At 48.1% G+C, this 22,544-nt stretch overlaps 1 protein-coding gene across 19 annotated transcripts in view; it reads left to right on the top strand.

The window, feature by feature from the left end:
- LOC105480824 (teneurin transmembrane protein 2) overlaps window positions 1–20,762 on the top strand; it is a 3,943,693-nt gene extending 3,922,931 nt beyond the window's left edge. For all 19 annotated transcript variants that reach the window (XM_071097760.1, XM_071097759.1, XM_071097767.1 and 16 more), the window contains 4 exons: window positions 1,471–1,767; window positions 3,818–5,432; window positions 16,880–17,010; window positions 18,646–20,762. In XM_071097760.1, the coding sequence (XP_070953861.1) occupies window positions 1,471–1,767; window positions 3,818–5,432; window positions 16,880–17,010; window positions 18,646–19,407 (2,805 nt within the window). In that variant the 3' untranslated portion in view covers window positions 19,408–20,762. The remainder of the gene's footprint in view (window positions 1–1,470; window positions 1,768–3,817; window positions 5,433–16,879; window positions 17,011–18,645) is intronic.
- Window positions 20,763–22,544: the final 1,782 nt, after the last annotated feature.

Here is a 22,544-nt window from a genome sequence, read left to right as displayed (position 1 = left end):
AGCTGAATCTCAGGAGTCCCTCTCCTTTGCCCCTCACCAGAGTCTAGTCTCCCAGCTCTGCCTTCTGGGATAGGCTTTCTTCTCTGATCAGATCAACTTCTAAATAAATATTAAATTATGTCTGATGTGTTCCCCATTCCTTTCAAATCTAAGTAAATCAGTTCATCCCTTTGTCGGAAATCCCCTAGCCCTGCTGAGGCCTACCCACTGTGTCTCGCATTCTTGACAGTGGCAAGATTTTTCTCTAGATATTAGAAGGAAAGAAGTTCACATAGGAATGGGGCTTCGTATTCCCAAATCTTTGTAAAATATGGATTTCTAAGCCCTGTTCTCCACTCTTCTAGGTAACTTTACTTAAGATTTCATAAGAGGGCCAGGGACAGTGGCTCACGCCTATAATCCCAGCACTTTGGGAGGCCGAGACAGGCGGATCACAAGAACAGGAGATCGAGACCATCCTGGCTAACACGGCGAAACCCCGTCTCCACTAAAAATACAAAATATTAGCCAGGCATAGTGGCGGGCGCCTGTAGTCCCAGCTACTCAGAAGGCTGAGGCAGGAGAATGGTGTGAACCCGGGAGGCGGAGCTTGCAGTGAGCCCAGATCGCGCCACTGCACTCCAGCCTGGGTGACAGAGCGAGACTCCATCTCAAAAAAAAAAAAAAGATTTCATAAGAAATCATGGCACCTGTTCTTAAAGATCATTAGCTTTTCAGCTAATGATGTGCCAAAAAGAGTTACAAGTGTGCAAATATGCAAACTCTCTTGCCCCCAGGGTGACCAGGCAGCCCACGCAAACTCCAGGGTTCAGCTTTATTGTATATTGCTGTATAATTTGCACACTGCACAAGTTTCACCATTCATACTTTCTACAATCCTATGGCACCCTTTGTAATTGTGCAGTGCACAGCCTACCTAACTGTCCATCGCAGCCATGCCCAGGTCAGTCGTCTCTGTCCATAAGCTGCCTTACTTTTATATTCTATTGCACCATACAAATGCTACCATTTTCTTTTCTTTTCTTTTCTTTTCTTTTTTTTTTTTTTTAGATAGGGCACAATTTCAGCTCACTGCCATCTCCACCTTCCAGGTTCAAGCAATTCTCCTGCCTCAGCCTCCCCAGTAGCTGGAACTACAGGTGCGTGCCACCATGCCAGCTAATTTTTATATTTTTAGTAGAGATGGGGTTTCACCATGGCTGGTCTCAAACTCCTGACCTCAGGTGATCCACCCACCTTGGCCTCCCAAAATGCAGGGATTACAGGTGTGAGCCACCACGCCTGGCCAAATATTGCTATTTTCTATCTGTGCCATGATAAGGAGTTTAGAAAGCACTACTCTAACTTTGGGGTTATTTCTTCCTCCAATGAACACTTATGCCCTGGCCATGCCAGCCATGTCCTCCACAGAAGCCTGAGCCGGCATGCCTGGGTGATGTCTTTCAAACCAGGCCTGTTGTGTTTTCCTAGGTCCATGGAAGAAATCTCTTGTCCATCGACTATGATCGAAATATTCGGACTGAAAAGATCTATGATGACCACCGGAAGTTCACCCTGAGGATCATTTATGACCAGGTGGGCCGCCCCTTCCTCTGGCTCCCCAGCAGCGGGCTGGCAGCCGTCAACGTGTCATACTTCTTCAATGGGCGCCTGGCTGGGCTTCAGCGTGGGGCCATGAGTGAGAGGACAGACATAGACAAGCAAGGCCGCATCGTGTCCCGCATGTTCGCCGACGGGAAAGTGTGGAGCTACTCCTACCTTGACAAGGTAGGTGAACATGCTGCCCTGACAGCAAGGGCTTTCTGTTATTTCTGTTATTCCTGCCACTCTTTGTGTGTGTGTGTGTGTGTGTGTGTGTGATGGAGTCTTGCTCTGTTGCCCAGGTTGGAGTACAGTGGCACGATCTCGGCTCACTGCAACCTCCTCCTCATGGGTTCTAGCGATTCTCCTGCCTCAGCCTCACAGGTAGCTGGGACTACAGGCACACGCCACCATGCCAAGCTAATTTTGTATTTTTAGTAGAGACGGGTTTCTGCATGTTGGCCAGGCTGGTCTTGAACTCCTGACCTCAGGTGATCGCCTACCTTGGCCTCCCAAAGTGCTGGGATTACAGGCGTGAGCCACCGCACCCGGCCATTCCTGCTGCTCTTGTAAGCTAGCCTGATACGCTTTGCCATGAGATATCTTAACATCTTTACTTCAACTCTACAAGGACTTCCCTCCTGCTCCCACCCTCACAGGGGGAAGAAAATCTGAAGGCAAATGTTATTCATAGCTCAGCACTATTACCATTGGGGTAGGGGGTGGGGGTGCTAGACACTCAGTAATGGCAAAAAGGACGAATTGTCTGATTCTATTCCAAAAAAGAAAAAAGTGCCGTTGAAGCGGACAGAATCATCCCACTGGCAGCGCGGCTCATCATTACTTATGAATTGGAAATGCAGTGATTCATTTCTGCCTTACCCTAAATTAAGCCATCAGGATGGGGAATTTTGCCTAAAATTCAAGCACACAGAGCAACCCTCTCCTACTTGTCCTGTTGGCTGAAACAGCCCATGAATTCTCTCTACATGATTCCCTGTGTCTGAAAGTGCCAAATTCAGGTCTTCGTGCTGGAAAAAGGTCAGGTTGGAGTGGCGGTATGAAAAAAAAAGATCCCTTTGGGCACGTGTCAAGACTTTTGAAGGCTGCCCTGGCCATGTAGTCATTAGACAGGGGCTTGCTCAGCCTGGGCCTCTCACCTAGACTCCCCTTGGTGCAGGTCCGCTCCTTCCTCTCTCACCAACTCATTACAGCGGTGACCCACAGACAAAGATGTTACCTCTCTGCAAGACAGAACTGCTGTCCCCTCGGTCCTTCCTGAATGCTGTCCTCGTTATGGCTGAAATGCAGGAATGATGGACCAGGGGAGCAGGAATCTCCCAATTGCCTCTAATTGAAGTCTTTTTTTTTCCCCAAGAATCAGTGATTCTAGGTTATTTCATCTTTGCAGTAGCTTCAAAATGCAGGATGTGGCTGGGTACAATGGCTCACACCTGTAATCCCAGCGCTTTGGGAGTCCCAGGTGGTCTGATCACTTGAGGTCAGGAGTTCAAGACCAGCCTGGCCAACATGGTCAAACCCTGTCTCTACTAAAATTACGAAAATTAGCCAGGCGTGGTGGTGCATGCCTCTAATTCCAGCTACTCGGGAGGCTGAGGCAGGAGAATCACTTGAAGCCGGGTGGTGGAGCAGGTTGCAGTGAGCTGACATTGCACCACTGCACTACAGCCTGGGTGATGGAGTGAGACTCTGTTTCAAAAAAAAAAAAACACAGGATGCATTTTCTCTTTTTTAGATTTAATCAGGGTATGTGTGTCACACAGCTCCCCTGCTGGACCCAGTGGCAGTCATTTCTCAGCAATCTTGGGGTTCCTTGTTATTGAGTGTGGAGGTAAACCTCATGCCTCTCACTTCAGCTGTCCAAGCCCTCAATTTTTAAAGTATCATCCAAGCAACATCAGTATTTGCAGGGAGCTTGTTGCAAAATGCAGATTCTCAGGGCCCACCCCAGATCTACCAAATTAGACTCTGCCTTTTTACAAGATCCTGAGTATTTTGCTTGCATATTAAATTTGGGAAGCGCTGGTCAAGGCAACCACCATGATCCATCAGGATTGGCATGTCCAGTGAAATCAATCTGTTTAATCTGGTCTAAGCTTCCCATTCTTCATGACTTTTGAGTTGACATGTGGGGAAATGGACTAAATTCTGTCTGTTTGAATGCTTGGTCCTCAAAAGCCAACTGATATGTTCTGTTCCCCTTTCCTTTCTGCAGTCCATGGTCCTCCTGCTTCAGAGCCAACGTCAGTATATATTTGAGTATGACTCCTCCAACCGCCTCCTTGCCGTCACCATGCCCAGCGTGGCCCGGCACAGCATGTCCACACACACTTCCATCGGCTACATCCGCAACATTTACAACCCGCCTGAAAGCAATGCTTCGGTCATCTTCGACTACAGTGACGACGGCCGCATCCTGAAGACCTCCTTTTTGGGCACTGGACGCCAGGTGTTCTACAAGTATGGGAAACTCTCCAAGTTATCAGAGATTGTCTACGACAGTACCGCCGTCACCTTCGGGTATGACGAGACCACCGGTGTCTTGAAGATGGTCAACCTCCAAAGCGGGGGCTTCTCCTGCACCATCAGGTACCGGAAGATTGGACCCCTGGTAGACAAGCAGATCTACAGGTTCTCTGAGGAAGGCATGGTCAACGCCAGGTTTGACTACACCTATCATGACAACAGCTTCCGCATCGCAAGCATCAAGCCCGTCATAAGTGAGACTCCTCTCCCCGTTGACCTCTACCGCTATGATGAGATTTCTGGCAAGGTGGAACACTTCGGTAAGTTTGGAGTCATCTATTATGACATCAACCAGATTATCACCACTGCCGTGATGACCCTCAGCAAACACTTTGACACCCATGGGCGGATCAAGGAGGTCCAGTATGAGATGTTCCGGTCCCTCATGTACTGGATGACGGTGCAATATGACAGCATGGGCAGGGTTATCAAGAGGGAGCTAAAACTGGGGCCCTATGCCAATACCACGAAGTACACCTATGACTACGATGGGGACGGGCAGCTCCAGAGTGTGGCTGTCAATGACCGCCCGACCTGGCGCTACAGCTATGACCTTAATGGGAATCTCCACTTACTGAACCCAGGCAACAGTGTGCGCCTCATGCCCTTGCGCTATGACCTCCGGGATCGGATAACCAGACTCGGGGATGTGCAGTACAAAATTGACGATGATGGTTATCTGTGCCAGAGAGGGTCTGACATCTTTGAATACAATTCCAAGGGCCTCCTAACAAGAGCCTACAACAAGGCCAGCGGGTGGAGTGTCCAGTACCGCTATGATGGCGTAGGACGGCGGGCTTCCTACAAGACCAACCTGGGCCACCACCTGCAGTACTTCTACTCTGACCTCCACAACCCGACACGCATCACCCATGTCTACAATCACTCCAACTCGGAGATTACCTCGCTGTACTACGACCTCCAGGGCCACCTCTTTGCCATGGAGAGCAGCAGTGGGGAGGAGTACTACGTTGCCTCTGATAACACAGGGACTCCTCTGGCTGTGTTCAGCATCAATGGCCTCATGATCAAACAGCTGCAGTACACGGCCTATGGGGAGATTTATTATGACTCCAACCCCGACTTCCAGATGGTCATTGGCTTCCATGGGGGACTCTATGACCCCCTGACCAAGCTGGTCCACTTCACTCAGCGTGATTATGATGTGCTGGCAGGACGATGGACCTCTCCAGACTATACCATGTGGAAAAACGTGGGCAAGGAGCCGGCCCCATTTAACCTGTACATGTTCAAGAGCAACAATCCTCTCAGCAGTGAGCTAGATTTGAAGAACTACGTGACAGGTGAGGATTCTACCACCAAGGATGGGCAGTGGCTCCCTGCAGGGTGGTTGTTGCCGTAGGGAACTTGGGGGGAAGGTCTCCCATCTGATGGTAGGAGAAGCCCACGGGCCATAAAGCCCAGGCAATGCGGTTGGCAGCACTACAGTGTCTAGAAAAGTAGAGAGACGGCAGTACAGAGCAGTCCTGAGGACTGTTTGAAGATGTCCCAGCCACTTTCATGTCTAGTCAGTTGAAATAACTTTCTAAAAGCCCTTCCTACCCCAACAGAGGAAAGCAGTAAGAAGTGGAGAGAGAATAGGGCTCTGGTGTCAGAAATATCTGGTTCAAATTCCCTCTCTTCTATTTATAAGCCAAAGGACCTTAGGCTAGTTGTCCAATCTCTCTGAACTATAGTCTCCTTCCCTGTGAAAGGCACTGATAAAACCATCCCACAGAGTGATCATGACAAGTAAATGAACTCAGCTGGGCATGGTGGCTCACGCCACCCACATAATCCCAGCACTTTGAGAGACTGGGGCAGATGAATCCCTTGAGGTCAGGAGTTCAAGACCAGCCTGGTCAAGATGGTGAAACCCCATCTCTACTAAAAATACAAAAACTAGCCAGTGGTGGTGCATGCCTGTAGGCCCAGCTACTCAGGAGGCTGAGCCAAGAGAATCACTTGAACTCAGGAAGCGGAGGTTGCAGTGAGCTGAGATCATGCCACTGTACTCCATCCAGCCCAGGTGACAGAGCAAGACCCTGTCTCAAAAAAAAAAAAAAAGAAGAAGAAGTAAATGAACTTGTGTAGTTATAGTTTAGTGCCTGGCAAGTAGAGAGTGGATGTTTATGAAATGGTATCTGCTCATGTTATTAACATTGTCATTACTAGAGAAGCCATGAGTGAATGTAAGTATCGAGATGACTGTAACCCAGTTCTTGACCTCCAGAGGCTCATCTGGTGAGAGATATATACAAATAACCAACAATAATGCAAAGCAGAATTAAGTCTTTGCTACCATATAGGCGTCTGCTCAGTTATTTATCAAAACACATTTATAAAGTGGCACTGTGCTAGGTTCTGGGGATTCAATGGTGAATAAGACAAATACCATTCTCTCAAGATGTGTGTGTGTGTGTGTGTGTGTGTGTGTGTGTGTGTGTGTGCAGATTAATTCTGATTTTCAAGATTGGCATATACAGAAGGGCCCATGTCAAAATGGGCCTGAAGAATTCATGGGACCTTGGCCAGCAGAAGTGAGCTCAAGGCTGAAGGAAGGCTATGAACAAATGTCATAACGACATAGAAAGTTTGGAGAATAGCATGAAAGGAGGGGCCAAGAAAGGCAGATTATCTACTTCTCTGTGATAAGTGAGAAATTGGTGAAATGAATTAGCTGCATGTGGTGGCACATGCCTGTGGTCCAAACTACCCAGGGGGCTAAGCAGGGAGAATCTCTTGAGCGCAGGAGTTGGAGGCTAGAGTCAGCTATGATCATGCCACTGCACTCCAGCCTGGGTACAGAGTGAGACCTCCATCTCACAAAAAGAAAAGAAAAGAAAAGAAAAAGAAATTGGTGAAATGAGAGTCTCTCTCCATCCATCCATTCACTCATTCAGCAAATATTTGTACAGTATCTAACATGTACTACATACTAGAGATACAATGGGAAGCAAGATAAAGTCCCCGTGCTTAGGGAAATGAGCAAGGAAATCAGGATGGCTGGATGGCTGGGTGGATGGCTGGATGGCTGGGTGGATGGCTGCATGGCTGGGTGGATGACTGGGTGGATGGCTAGATGGCTGGGTGGATGACTGGATGGCTGGGTGGATGGCTGGATGGCTGGATGGCTGGATGGCTGTGTGGATGGATGGATGGATGGATGGATGGATGGATGGATGGATGGATGGATGGATAAATAGATGGATAAATTGAGGGATGGGTAGGTGGATGGGTGGGTGAATGGTTGGATGGGTGTGTGGATGGGAGGATGAATGGATGGATGGATGGTGGTAGGTAGGTAGGTAGGTAGGTAGGTAGGTAGGTAGGTAGAGAGAGGGGGAGAGAGAGATCCAAAGAGACCAGGGCTCCAAAGGGCTAATTTCCAGCAAGCAGGCTGGGACCATCTCACTGTTTATGCTTTGTATAGAGAAACAATAATGAGGACCCAAGACCAGAACCCCCAAGTTCCAGAAAACTCACAGCTCTTTTCCATGGGCCAAGGAGGCATCAACACTTAGGTGACCGGGGCCACTTGTCCATCCCCAAGGCAGGAATGGAAGCAGCATCTACCTGGAGCACAGTGCTGCCCTCTGAGCCCCATGCCACAGAAATAAACAACCTTAAAGATCAACTGTGACCATGCATTGCTTCACTGACAAGCCCTGGACATTTTGAAGTCAAACCCAGAATCCCCAAACACCAGAAACATCTGGGACCTTTGGGGCCCAGAAGCTATGGCCAAGTGACCTAGGCTAACGTCTGTAAACCCTCCTGTCCTCCTCTCCTGTGCCTCATCAGAGGCCCTGCTAGGGCTTCCCTGCTTACCCCATGCTCAGCATGACTTTTGTCCCCGAAATCACTGCAGCTGCAAATTAAAATAAGTCTCAGGAAAACACACACATATAGTATTAATATTAGGTAATGATACATGATATAAAGATGAAAAAAGTAGGATGAGGGCATGGAGAGTGATGAGAAGTGTCTCCTTTATGGAGGGGATCACGGACGGCCTTTCTGAGCAGGTAGTGTTGATCAGACATTTATGAAGTGCAGGGAGACAGAAGGAGTGTTCCAGAGACAGGAAACAGTGTGAATGGGGAGGTTGACTAGGCCTACCTTAGCCAGAGGAGAGAACCCTGCCCCACACAGAATGTCCCTTCCAGAAGCCCAGTTGGCATCAGACACCTTGGGAATGAATCAGCCAGAGAGGCAATAAAGAGAAACCCGCAGTGTGGGCTGTACGGACATGTCCCGCTGCCAAGACCCAAACAAAATCATTTCACAGGGCACAGTCAGCCTCACTGACCCCCTCAGCTACTTACGTGGCTCTCCAGAAAAGGCCAAAAAAATAATAATTAGCAGGGTTTACTGAATAGCAATACTGCTTTTCTCATTCTGGCGCTTCATGGAGACTCAATAAATGGGAATCAAATCAAGTTGAACTAAGTCCAACAAAACTGAATCCAGAAACCATTAGAGAGTCTAAAATAAAGGGTGGTGTGAGAGAAACGGCGTGCACAGGATGGATGTCTTCAGTGGGAGTTGAGGGAGAGAAGGAGCCAGACCAGGCACAGCCCACGCCCGGGCAGTGACCTGGGAGTGGGGATCCGAGTGGAGAACACCAAATTATTCTCTGCTGTTCACATGTTGGCTCATCTGTAAGCCCCATCTAAATTAGTCTTAATTTGCCACTTAGGAGACTAGCAGAGTGGCTGAACTCACTGCTCACAATTTAAGCAGAAGAGGTAATTAAGATGTAGTCAGGAGAAACACGAAGAACAGAACCTTTTCTCTCCAGTACCCAGTAGCAGCAAAAGAATGGTGGCTGTTTGGAAACAGAACTCTCTGAATGCAAGTGGCAGCTCCTGAAGCCGGAGAAGGGTCTGTTTGTTCTTCCCAAGAATGCGAGGACAAAGAAAAGCAACCCAGAATACTACTGACTGGGTAGGAGCTCAGAGACATCTGGGCAGGAACACAAGTTAGCCTCCAGGAGCAGGCGGAGGGGGCAAGAAGTGGTTCCTTCTCACTCACAGGCTCCAAAGCAGCACCCTTTTGAACAGTTACTTTTTAAGGTAATATATTGATAATTGACATATCTGTGATGAAAAGATACGAGAAGAAAGAGTGTAAAAGAAAGACTGGGCCAGGCATGCCTGTAATCCCAGCACTTTGGGAGGCCAAGGCAAGAGTATCACTTGAGTCTAGGAGTTTGAGACCAGCCTGGCCAATATAGAGAGATCCCATCTCTACCAAAAATTTAAAAGTTAGCCAAGTGTGGTGGTGCACACCTGCAGTCCCAGCTACTTGGGAGGCTGAGGCAGAAGAATTGCTTGAGCCCGGGAGATTGAGATTGCAGTGAGCTGTGACTGTGCCATGGCACTCTTTTTTGAGACAGGGTCTCAAAAAAGAAGAAGAAAAAAAAAAAAACTGGGAGACTACCTCCCAACAACCTGCAATGCCCTAGACTTTTCCAATTTTAGCATCCCAGGAAACTCTTCTGTCTTGGATACACTGGGATCTATACCCTGCCCCCAGCACTGCCCTATTCTGAGGTCAGTTCTCTCTGATATTAGAACCTGAGTCCATCTCAAGATACCACTTCTTGGCCAGGCACGGTGGCTCACACCCGTAGTCCCAGCACTTTGGGAGGCTGAGGCGAGTGGATCACCTGAAGCCAGGTGTTTGAGACCAGCCTGACCGACATGGTGAAACCCTGTCTCTACTAAAAATACAAAAAAATTAGCCAGGTGTTGTGGCAGGCACCTGTAATCCCAGTTACTGGGGAGGCTGAGGCAAGAGAATCGCTTGAACTTCGGAGGCGGAGATTGCAGTGAGCTGAGATTACACCATTGCACTCCAGCCTGAGAAACAAGAGTGAAACTCGGTCTCAAAAACAAAGAAAAGGAAAAAGGCACCACTTCTAACCTTGCCAATCACTTGCTGTGTGACTTGGACAAACAACCCTTCAGAGCCACAGTTTTTTGTTGTTGTTTGTTTTGTTTGTTTGTTTGTTTTTGAGACAGAGTCTTACTCTGTCGCCCAGGCTGGAGTGCAGTGGCATGATCTTGGCTCACTGCAACCTCTGCCTCCCGGGTTCAAGTGATTCTCCTGCCTCAGCTGGGACTACAGGTGTCTGCAACCACTCCCGGCTAATTTTTTCTGTATTTTTAGTAGAGACGGGCTTTCACTGTGTTAGCCAGGATGGTCTCGATCTCCTGACCTCGTGATCCGCCCACCTCGGCCTCCCAACGTGTTGGGATTACAGGCGTGAGCCACCGTGCCTTGCAGAGCCACAGTTTCTTCATCAGCAAAATAGTGATAATAATAGCACTCACCTTATGGGGTGGTGAAAACTAAATGCATCACAACATGTAAAGTGCCTAGCACAGAGCAAAGGCTAATAAATGCACTCGTTATTATTTTATATATATGTATATGTTTGTTTGTTTGTTTGTTTGTTTTGAGATGGAGTCTCTCTCTGTCGCCCAGGCTGGAGTGCAGTGCCGTGATCTTGGCTCACCGCAAGCTCCGCCTCCTGGGTTCACGCCATTCTCCTGCCTCAGCTTCCCGAGTAGCTGGGACTACAGGTGCCCGCCACCTCGCCCGGCTAATTCTTTTCGTATTTTTTCAGTAGAGACGGGGTTTCACCATGTTAGCCAGGATGGTCTCTATCTCCTGACCTCTTGATCCGCCAGCCTCGGCCTTCCAGAGTGCTGGGATTACAGGCGTGAGCCACCGAGCCCAGCCACGCACTTGTTATTTATAAGCAGCTATGGACTTGGAGGTGGAGAGTTCATAGATGAAGAGTGAGGACCCTGTCTTTGTATTATTTTCTGGGGTATGTGGAAAACGGTCTCCATATCCACCTTGAAATAGATGCCAACCCTGCTCTGAATGATATTGCTTTAGCAAACTGGAAGCCCCAGATAAAATTTGAGTTCAGTGACCCTCCTAGATGTGGCCCATGATGATGCATATTTTCCCCCATCCCTTTCTCCCTGGTAGGTCTTTGGCTTACGAAGCCCAGGCACACTTTAGCTTAAAGTCAGATTTTGTGGAGTTTAATTTATCTAAGTGAGGGGGAAGGCACAACCTCCTTCTCACATTATCCTCTTCTCATATTTACACTTAACACCTGAAGATGCTGCGCTGACAGTGTGTTCAGAGGGAGAACGCGCTTTGGCGGTGGATAATCACATGCTGTGAAGAACGTGAGAAGAGGAGAGTCATGAGCTATTAGGTGGTGCCACAGTGCCAGCTCCTGCCCAAGCAATTCCCTCTAGACAGACTGTTTAGGGAGGCTGTTACCAGATAACACCAATTACTTCTAAAGGAGGAGACGTGTTGTGTTGTCTCAGAAATGCGTTCCGCAGCATGGAGGAGGAGTCACTAGAATAAACATTTCCAAAGGGGTTGAGACTCAGAAACCAGCCATGTTAGAAAATTTAAAGGAGAGGAAGGAGGGAAAGGGGAGGGAGAGGAAGAGGAAGAAGGGGAGGAAGAGGAAGAAGAAGTGGAAGAAGAGGAAGAATAGAAAAAGGAAGAGGAAGGAGGAAGAAGAACTATACAAACTAGGACATAAGGCATTGCTCTTCATGGGAATGGCCACTGAAATTCCTGGTCACAGAGGCAGGAGGGCTCTTAACATCACTTTTGCCTCCTCAAGGGATCCTGAGCTAGGGAGAGAGAGATCCCTGGGGGAAAAAGATCCCGATGGGGAGAGTCTTCTAAAGATAAGGCCTTCTCGGCCCAGTGCGGTGACTTATGCCTGTAATCCCAGCATTTTGGGAGGCTGAGGCAGGCGGATCACCTGAGGTCAGGAGTTCGAGACCAGCCGGGCCAACATGGCAAAATCCCATCTCTACTAAAAACACAAAAATTAGCTGGGCATGGTTGTGGGTGCCTGTGATCCCAGCTACTAAAGAAGCTGAGGCAGGAGCTGGGATTGCGCCACTGCACTCCAGCCTGGGTGACAGAGCCAGACTCTGTCTCAGAAAAAAATGGAAAACAGGCTTTCAAACAAAAATTTATACAGGAATATTTAGAGCAGCATTATTCATAATAGTAAAAAAGTGGAAACAGGCCAAACACAGTGGCTCACGCCTGTAATCCCAGCACTTTGGGAGGCCAAAGTGGGTGGATCACAAGGTCAGGATATGGAGACCATCCTGGCTAACACGGTGAAATCCCATCTCTACTAAAAATACAAAAAATTAGCCGGGTGTGGTGGCCGGTGCCTGTAGTCCTTGCTACTCAGGAGGCTGAGGCAGGAGAATCACTTGAACCCAGGAGGCGGAGGTTGCAGTGAGCCGAAATCGCGCCACTGCACTCCAGCCTGGGCGACAGAGCAAGGCTCAGTTTCAAAAAAAAAAGTGGAAACAACCCAAATATGTATCAACTGGTAAATGGATAAACAAAGCACACTGCATGCTCCAACATGGACAAACCTTAAAAACATGCTAAGTGAAAGAAGCCAGACACAAAAGGCCATGTATTGTGGGATTCCACTCCTGTCAAATGTCCCAAACAGGTCAATCCATACAGACAGAAAGCAGTTTGTGGGAGGAGTAATGCAGAATGACTACTAATGGGTATGAGGGGCTTTGGGGGGTGATGAAAATGTTCTGAAATTAGTAATGATGGTTGCATAACATTGTGAATGTACTGGAAACCACTGAATTGTGCACTTTCAAATGGTGAATTTTATATGAATTTTACATTACTTTTTTTTTAAAAAAAAAGGGACACGATTAGGCCAGGCACGGTGGCTCACACCTGTAATCCTAGCACTTTGGGAGGCCAAGGTGGAGGGATCATCTGAGGTTAGGAGTTCGAGACCAGCCTGGCCAAAATGGCAAAACCCCACCTATACTAATAATAATACAAAAATGAGCCAGGCATGGTGGCGGGCACCTGTAATCCCAGCTACTTGGGAGGCTGAGGTACGAGAATCACTTGACCCTGGGAGGCCGAGGCTGCAGTGAGTTGAAATGGCACCACTGCACTCCAGTCTGGGCGACAGAGTGAGACTCAGTATCAACAATAACAACAAAAAAGGAAACAATTTACTAATGGATTAGATGTGGGGAATGGAAAAAAGAAAGGAGTCAAGGATGACATCCGGAAGGATGGGGTTGTCATTACCCAAGATGGAGAAGATTGTGGGTGGGGCAAGTTTGGAGGAAGATCAGGAGTTCAGTTTTGGACCTGTTAAATTTGAAATGCAATTAGCTATCCAAGTTTAGTGTTCCGGAAGAGGTCCATGCTGGAGATACAAATTCTGGAGTCAGTATGTGCATGTAGATGGCATTTGGGGACCAAGCCTGGCTAAGATCACCATGATTGTTGAGTGGAGACGGTTGAGAGAAGAAGCTCATAGACTGACTTGAGTCTGGGGCATCTCAACATTAAGAGATCAGGGAGATGAAGAGGAACCAAAAACAGACAGAGAGCAGCAACTAATGTGGGAGAAGAAAAAAACAAGAGAATGTGTCATCCAGAAAGCAAAGAAAAAAGAAAGGCAGGAGAGTTCCACTTGTCAAACACTCCTGATAGGTCAAGCAGGATGAGAACCAAGAGCAACACTGGGCTTGGCAAACGGAAATCACTCATGACCTTGACAAGGGTGGTTTCAGGGAAGTTGTGGAGGCAAAAGCCTGATTCAAAGGAGAAGGGGAGAAGAATGAGAGACAATGAGAATAGAAAATTAGTTTGAGTTGGAGAAGTTTTTGCAAAGGGGAATTAGAAATGGGTGGTCGGGGGCAAGAGGGGAAATTTTTTAAACATTAAGCTGCATATCTGTATGCTGATGGGGTTGATCCACTGGAAGAGAGAGCAAATCAATGATGTGGGGTAAGAGAGAAAATTGCTGGAGTGATGTCCCTGAGTTGGCAAGAAAGAGTGTGACCAAGTGCATAGGGGGAGGATTGAACTTGCACAGCTCATCTAGAGTAAGAGGAGAAAAGCCAGAAATATGAGTACAAGTGCTGGTAGCCACATCACCATCGGCAAATGTGATGGGAGTTTAGGGAAATTGTCCCCTGGCTGCATCAGTTATCTCAGAATAGGAGGTAAGGTCAGCTACTGGGAGGAAGGAGAAGCAGGTATTGGGGATTTTAGGAGATAAGAAGGAATAAAATTGTCCAGGAGGATGAGAGGATAGTTGAATGGAGTAAAGGAACTTAGTAAGCTCACCAGGCAGCAGGGAAGCATGCTTTAAATTCCTGCTGGGGAATATAAAGTGACACGGGTCAGCATGGTTATGATTTTTACTCCAGTCACATTCAGCTGCACACGTACAAATATGGAATAGGCAAAGACTTGGATGTAACCAACATTGTGATTTCACCAAGCAAGTGTGGTGAGGTGAGAAAGGGGCAAGGGATCTGAGAATATCACCAAGGGAATGATGCCAGTGACTATGTGCTAGATAAGGAGAGAAGAAAAACCAGGAAGGTGAGGGATGGACGGGGAAAGGAGTTTGGGATGGATTGGAGGTACTAGGGGTTGTGTGGGAGAGATTAAAGGATTAAGGTTGTCCTGTTACAAGAAAGGGTAGGTGCGAAAACATTGAGGCAGTGGTCAGAGGGTGATATGCATGAAATTGAGATGATGGAGGGATGAAAATGATTGGGGATGACAGGGTCCAGAGTATAAACATGAGAGTGAGTAGGGAAAAGACTATCAAAGGAGAGGAGGTCATGGAAACAAGAGGCCAGAATGTTGGAAGGAGCAACTACCTGTATAATGAAATCACTAAGAATTAATTCAGGAAAACAGATGGAGGGAATGACAGTGGAGCAGAAGCTAAAAGCTTTGAGAAATGCAAGCGAGTGCCTCCTGTATTACAAATGCATTTGTACCTCCAGGTCCAGTGATTGCAGGTGAAGAAGCAGGGAGACTGGCCAGGCGCGGTGGCTCAAGCCTGTAATCCCAGCACTTTGGGAGGCCGAGATGGGCGGATCACGAGGTCAGGAGATCGAGACCATCCTGGCTAACACGGTGAAACCCCGTCTCTACTAAGAAATACAAAAAATAGCCGGGCGAGGTGGCAGCGCCTGTAGTCCCAGCTACTCGGGAGGCTGAGGCCGGAGAATGGCATGAACCCGGGAGGCGGAGCTTGCAGTGAGCTGAGATCCGGCCACTGCACTCCAGCCTGGGCTACAGAGCGAGACTCCGTCTCAAAAAAAAAAAAAAAAAAAAGGAAGCAGGGAGACCGATGTTCTTGGCAGAAAGAGTTTCAGTAAGAGCAAAAAGGGAAAGGAACCATTAGAAAACAGATTGAAGACATGAGGTGGTGGGGGCGGGGGGGAGGGCTGTGGCTTCCGATACAAATGTGAATTCCAGAGGGCCCAATAGAAGTATTTGGGGAACTGGGGAGAGGTGAAGCTGGAGCAGGAAAGGAAGGGATTGGAGGGTGTTGGGCATGATTTGGGGGATGCCCATTATAAACAGGGATAAGGAGCATAAGGAGATTAGTCCTGCTGGACTCCGTGGTGGTGGTGTTGGTGAAGATGTGAGCATTTCGAGGCACAGACATCCAGGACTCTCTGTAGATCAGTGTGGAAGGAGTCTTATTCTAAGGACCTGGATCATTCAGCAGAGGGCAGGGCACTTGGGGCAGGTGACATAATTCCCAATGCAAGGACTTGATGTTGACCTCTGGCAGGTGATCTTACTCTGAGCAGCCAGTGCCCTCTCTTGGTTTCTCTTTAAAGAGTAGGAAGTCTGGGCTGGGCACAGTGGTTCACGCCTATAATCCCAGCACTTTGGGAGGCCAAGGCGGGCAGATCACCTGAGAGGTTGGGAGTTCGAAACCAGCCTGACCAACATGGAGAAACCCGTCTCTACTAAAAATACAAAATTAGCCAAGTGTGGTGGCGCATGCCTGTAATCCCAGCTACTTGGGAGGCTAAGGCAGGAGAATCACTTAAACCTGGGAGGCGGAGGTTGCAGTGAGCCAAGATTGCGCCATTGCACTCCAGCCTGGGCAACAGAGCAAGACTCCATCTCAAAAAAAAAAAAAGAGAGAGAGAGTAGGAAGGCTGGAGAAAAGGGATCTCAGGATCCAGAGGACTCTGCTTTCCATCTGTGTCCAGCTCTTCGAAACCCCTTTCCATAGTGAGCCAGCCTCAGTGCAGCAGCCCCAGTCCAAAAGGCTTGCACACCGATAATAAGCATCACTTATCCCTCCAGCCCACCCTTGTATCTCTAGCCTCTAAACACACTGTGTGGCCTGTGATAGATGCTCCATGGCCTGTGATAGATGCTCCCTTAAATACTTGCTAAATAAAGGAGTTGATATTTATCGAGCAGTTAATGTGCCAGGCACTGTGAAAATCCTTTTATGTGGATTTCCTCCTTTGATCCTCATAACAACCCAATGAAACTGACACAGTTATTATCCCAATTCATATCTGAGGAACCTGAGGCTCAGAGAGGGGCTGGGACTTGCCCAAGGTCACACAGCCAGGGGATTTGAAGCTAGATCTGTCTTATTCGAGCAAGGGCCTTCTTAATCACCACATGGCGGTTCTCAACTGACCAAGTTTGGAAAGACATCCACTTCCTAAAACCCATGTATGGAAGCCCTGGGTCTGGACCCAGGAGATAGTCACGAACTCTTCCCCCCTCCCCTTTGGACCCTACACCCAGCCACCCATTTTATTTTGTTCTCTCTTTAAGCTCCACTGCTGCTCTCCATCCATCGTGATTTCAGAAACCTTTCTTTTTGTTTCCACCATAGATGTGAAAAGCTGGCTTGTGATGTTTGGATTTCAGCTTAGCAACATCATTCCTGGCTTCCCAAGAGCCAAAATGTATTTCGTGCCTCCTCCCTATGAACTGTCAGAGAGTCAAGCAAGTGAGAATGGACAGGTAAGCGGAGGTTCCTGCCAAGAATCCAAATGATTGTCATCATTCCCTTTTGCAAACAGAACCTCGTGGGAGCCAAGGGCATGCCAGTGCAGGAAAACATTGGAGCTGGGTATAAAAGGTGCGGGACACATTGAGACTTCCCAGGAAAGTGAATGTCAGTGCTGTCACCTGTCTGGCACAGCACATATTTCTTACTAACTTCGATTATTGCCTTAATTGTGGTATCATTATCTGTTCAGTAGAATACCCTTGAGTCACTCCTTGATTAACAACAGCACAGAGAAATCTAGCAGCAACCTACCATCTGCACTGCCTATAAGATCATAACCCTTTCAGCTTTTATGGGACATCATAAAACTGTGGTTTGCAGTTTCCGTCCCATTAAAGAACATTTTTATGCCCCACATAAAACCTCGGCGCTTTATGGCCAAACATATACGGATTGAGTTTTCAGAACATAATTTGTGCTTGGGTCTTTCTGTGATGACCTAGGGGTGGTCAGTTTCCATCTGGGTGCAGCTGAGACCTCTGCTGCAATCGGATGGGAGGGGTTCAGATAACCCCTGCTACAGAACCGGCGCTCAGCCCTATCAAAGTCTGAAAGGCCTCAGCTGCTCTGAATAATTGTCCAGATTGTGTAACTATAGAGAGGCAAGGAGGAGCTGCTGGGTAATTGAGAACAGCGTTCACTCAGTCCTGCCCCTTGGGGACCACTCAGTGGATGAGTAGCCATCATTTCTTTCATTTATCTAAGTGCCGTTACCTCCCAAACGCAGCCTCTCCCATTATCCCAGCCTGTCCCCCAACCACCAATTGAGACAAGTTGTAATTTGCGAGTGGAGAGCTCAAGGCCAAGGAGATAATGGTGATTTCATCCCCTGCAGAACCAGGGCAAGGATCCAAAGCAACTGCCTCAAAGCCGGGGGATATTCCCTCTCGCCCTTGAAGCCTGAATCTCTCAGCCTGATGCTACTCAACTGTTCCTATGCACACAGATCACCCAGGGCATCTTGTTCACACGTAGCCTCTGACTCAGTTGTTCTGGAGTGAGGCCTGAGATTCTGTTTTTTGAACAGGACGGGTCCTAGTGATTCCTCTGCAGCTGGCTATACTTTGAGTGGCAAGGTCTTAACCCAAGGAAGTTAATGAATATCCAAGTCATTGGCCTCCAGGAAATCTAGGTTACAGTGGTGGGGTTTGAGGCTGTTCAAATCAGTATCCTGCCCTTTGTGTCAGGACGTTCCTGGGTCTGAAGCTGGCAAGGCAGTTGCCAACCATCAGAGTGCAGAACAGGGCTCTTCCCAAGTGGTGGCTTGACCTGGTAAGTGTGTAGGCGTGGGTGCCCATGCCAGCAAGGGGCAAACCTCCTTTACCATTTTTTTTAGTTAGTGGCAATTGCAAGATGGACAGGCCACACCATCAGAGCATTAGTAATCAACCAGTCATCCATAGTTCAGAGCACTGGTAATCAACCAGCTGTCCATAGTTCCAAAAAGTAGGACTCCATCAGCTCAGATCTGGACAGACCCAACACTAGTTCTTGCAGGAGAGTTCCAAGCCTTTCTCTTTGTGACTCCTTTTGAGTGAGCTGCCCAGCTCATCTTCTCAGCCTTCTCTGTTTTCTTATCCCCACAGCTCATTACAGGTGTCCAACAGACAACGGAGAGACATAACCAGGCCTTCATGGCTCTGGAAGGGCAGGTCATTACTAAAAAGCTCCACGCCAGCATCCGAGAGAAAGCGGGTCACTGGTTTGCCACCACCACGCCCATCATTGGCAAAGGCATCATGTTCGCCATCAAAGAAGGGCGGGTGACCACGGGCGTGTCCAGCATCGCCAGCGAGGACAGCCGCAAGGTGGCGTCTGTGCTGAACAACGCCTACTACCTGGACAAGATGCACTACAGCATCGAGGGCAAGGACACCCACTACTTTGTGAAGATTGGCTCAGCCGATGGCGACCTGGTCACGCTGGGTACCACCATCGGCCGCAAGGTGCTGGAGAGCGGGGTAAACGTGACCGTGTCCCAGCCCACGCTGCTGGTCAACGGCAGGACTCGAAGGTTCACGAACATTGAGTTCCAGTACTCCACGCTGCTGCTCAGCATCCGCTATGGCCTCACCCCCGACACCCTGGACGAAGAGAAGGCCCGCGTCCTGGACCAGGCGAGACAGAGGGCCCTGGGCACGGCCTGGGCCAAGGAGCAGCAGAAAGCCAGGGACGGGAGAGAGGGGAGCCGCCTGTGGACTGAGGGCGAGAAGCAGCAGCTTCTGAGCACCGGGCGTGTGCAAGGGTACGAGGGATATTACGTGCTTCCCGTGGAGCAATACCCAGAGCTTGCAGACAGTAGCAGCAACATCCAGTTTTTAAGACAGAATGAGATGGGAAAGAGGTAACAAAATAATCTGCTGCCATTCCTTGTCTGAATGGCTCAGCAGGAGTAACTGTTATCTCCTCTCCTAAGGAGATGAAGACCTAACAGGGGCACTGAGGCTGGGCTGCTTTAGGAGACCAAGTGGCAAGAAAGCTCACATTTTTTGAGTTCAAATGCTACTGTCCAAGCGAGAAGTCCCTCATCCTGAAGTAGACTAAAGCCCGGCTGAAAATTCCGAGGAAAACAAAACAAACGAATGAATGAACAGACACACACGATGTTCCAAGTTCCCCTAAAATATGACCCACTTGTTCTGGGTCTACGCAGAAAAGAGACGCAAAGTGTCCGAAAGGAACAAAAGAACAAAAACGAAAAAGCAAAGAAGAAAACAAACAAAAATAAAACAAAACAAACACACGGACCGATAAACAAAGAAACGAAGATGAGAAAGAAGGCCTCATATCCAATTACCTCACTCATTCACACGTGAGCGACACGCAGACATCCGCGAGGGCCAGCGTCACCAGACCAGCTGCAGGACAAACCCCTCAGACTGCTTGTGGGACAAATCCTTCCGACATTTTCGTTTAAGCAAATACAGGTGCATTTAAAACACGACTTTGGGGGTGATTTGTGTGTAGCGCCTGGGGAGGGGGGGGATACAAGAGGAGGAGTGAGCACTGGAAATACTTTTTAAAGAAAAAAAAAAAAACATGAAGGAATAAAAGAAATTCCTATCAAAAATCAAAGCGAAATAATACCATCCAGCACTTAACTCTCAGGTCCCAACTAAGTCTGGCCTGAGCTAATTTATTTGAGCGCAGAGTGTAAAATTTAATTCAAAATGGTGGCTATAATCACTACAGATAAATTTCATACTCTTTCGTCTTTGGAGATTCCATTGTGGACAGTAATACGCAGTTACAGGGTGTAGTCTGTTTAGATTCCGTAGTTTGTGGGTATCAGTTTCGGTAGAGGTGCAGCATCGTGACACTTTTGCTAACAGGTACCACTTCTGATCACCCTGTACATACATGAGCCGAAAGGCACAATCACTGTTTCAGAGTTAAAATTATTAGTGTGTTTGTTTGGTCCAGAAACTGAGACAATCACATGACAGTCACCACGAGGAGAGAAAATTTAAAAAATAAAAATAAAAACAAAAAAAAATTTTAAAAATAAAAAAAAAAACAAAAAAAGTCTAATAAGAACTTTGGTACAGGAACTTTTTTGTAATATACATGTATGAATTGTTCATCGAGTTTTTATATTAATTTTAATTTGCTGCTAAGCAAAGACTAGGGACAGGCAAAGATAATTTATGGCAAAGTGTTTAAATTGTTTATACATAAATAAAGTCTCTAAAACTCCTGTGGACACTGGTCTTGTGTGGAAATGCTTTGAGATGAGAAAAAGGCAGCATTACTGGAGAAAAAGAGGAGCTGCCCAAACGTGCAGAGGCTGAGCTGGTATTTTGAACACCTGGCGGAGCTTTTTTTTTTTTTTTTTTTTTTTTTTTTTTTTGAGAGGGAGTCTCGCTCTGTTGCCCTGGCTGGAGTGCAGTGGTGTGATCTCGGCTCACTGCAACCTCTGCCTCCTGGGTTCAAGCAATTCTCCCGCCTCAGCCTCCCGAGTAGAGGAGACCTGGGATTACAGGCACACCAACACACCTGGCTAATTTTTGTATATTTAGTAGAGCCAGGGTTTCACCATGTTGCCCAGGCTGGTCTCGAACTCCTGATTTCAGGTGATCCACCCGCCTCAGCCGCCCAAAGTGCTGGGATTACAGGCATGAGCCACTGAGCCCTGCCTGGAGGAGCTTTTATTAGAGATATCTTCGTGCTCCCCAATTCTATAGCTAACTCTGCCTGCATCTGCAGCCCCTTCTCTGCATGGAGCAGAAGTGGACAGCCTGCATGTGGTGTGGGTGGGCAGTGAGGACCCTCAGAGCCTGCCCAAGCATGGATGGATCCCTCTAGCACTCCTGGGACATTCAGGCTCCTCCCTGCAACCACATTCTAGTTCTGAGAGATGCTGGCAGAAATTAAAGGGGAACATTCACCACATTGGGAGACGTGTGTGTGTGTGTGTTTTCATATTTCTTTCCAGACTACATCAACTTACCCCAAATCTTGCATACTTGGGACAACCCAATAAGAAAAGCACTGCTGGTTTGGAAAATTTTTGTTCTGCATCACTCCTAAAGTTAGAATAATACCATCATTAACTGTTGATATTTGTTGGTGCTTACTTGGTGCCCAGCATAATGCTAAGGGCTCGGCATGCAATATTTTAGTTTGTCCTCACCTTTCATTCACATTTTCTTGAGAGCTTCCCTCGTGCCACGTCCTGGGTTAAGTTCTGGGTAAGAGAGGTGAGTAGACACCCATGGGCCCTTGCCTCATGAAACTATGGGCAGGAGGGGACAGACAGTAGGAAAAGCATGGCATCAAGAAGTGAAAATAGGCCACGCGCAGTGGCTCACGCCTGTAATCCTAGCACTTTAGGAGGCCAAGGCGGGTGGATCACTTTAGGTCAGGAGTTCAAGACCAGCCTGGCCAATATGGCAAAACCCCATCTCTACTAAAATTATAAAAATTAGCCGGGCATGATGGCACATGCCTATAATCCCAGCTAATTGGGAGGCTGAGGCAGGAGAATTGCTTGAACCTGGGAGGCAGAGGTTGTAGGTAGCCGAGATCACGCCACTGTACTCCAGCTTGGGCAACAAGAGCAAAACTCCATCTCCAAAAACAAAAAAAAAGGACACAGAAGGTGGGTGGTCAGGCCGGAGCACGGAGAGGCTGGCAGGGTTCACAAGACACAGTTAGAGGTTTGATTTTTTTTTTTTTTTTTTTTTTTTTTTTTTTTTTGAGACGGAGTCTCGCTCTGTCGCCCGGGCTGGAGTGCAGTGGCCGGATCTCAGCTCACTGCAAGCTCCGCCTCCTGGGTTTACGCCATTCTCCTGCCTCAGCCTCCCGAATAGCTGGGACTACAGGCGCCCGCCACCTCGCCCGGCTAGTTTTTTGTATTTTTTTTTTTTTAGTAGAGACGGGGTTTCACCATGTTAGCCAGGATGGTCTCGATCTCCTGACCTCGTGATCCGCCCGCCTCGGCCTCCCAGAGTGCTGGGATTACAGGCTTGAGCCACCGCGCCCG

This window comes from Macaca nemestrina, chromosome 6, assembly GCF_043159975.1.
Source record: "Macaca nemestrina isolate mMacNem1 chromosome 6, mMacNem.hap1, whole genome shotgun sequence".
NCBI lineage: Eukaryota > Metazoa > Chordata > Mammalia > Primates > Cercopithecidae > Macaca > Macaca nemestrina.
Note: the sequence above shows the minus strand (reverse complement) of the source record. Positions and strands in the feature narration are given on the sequence as shown.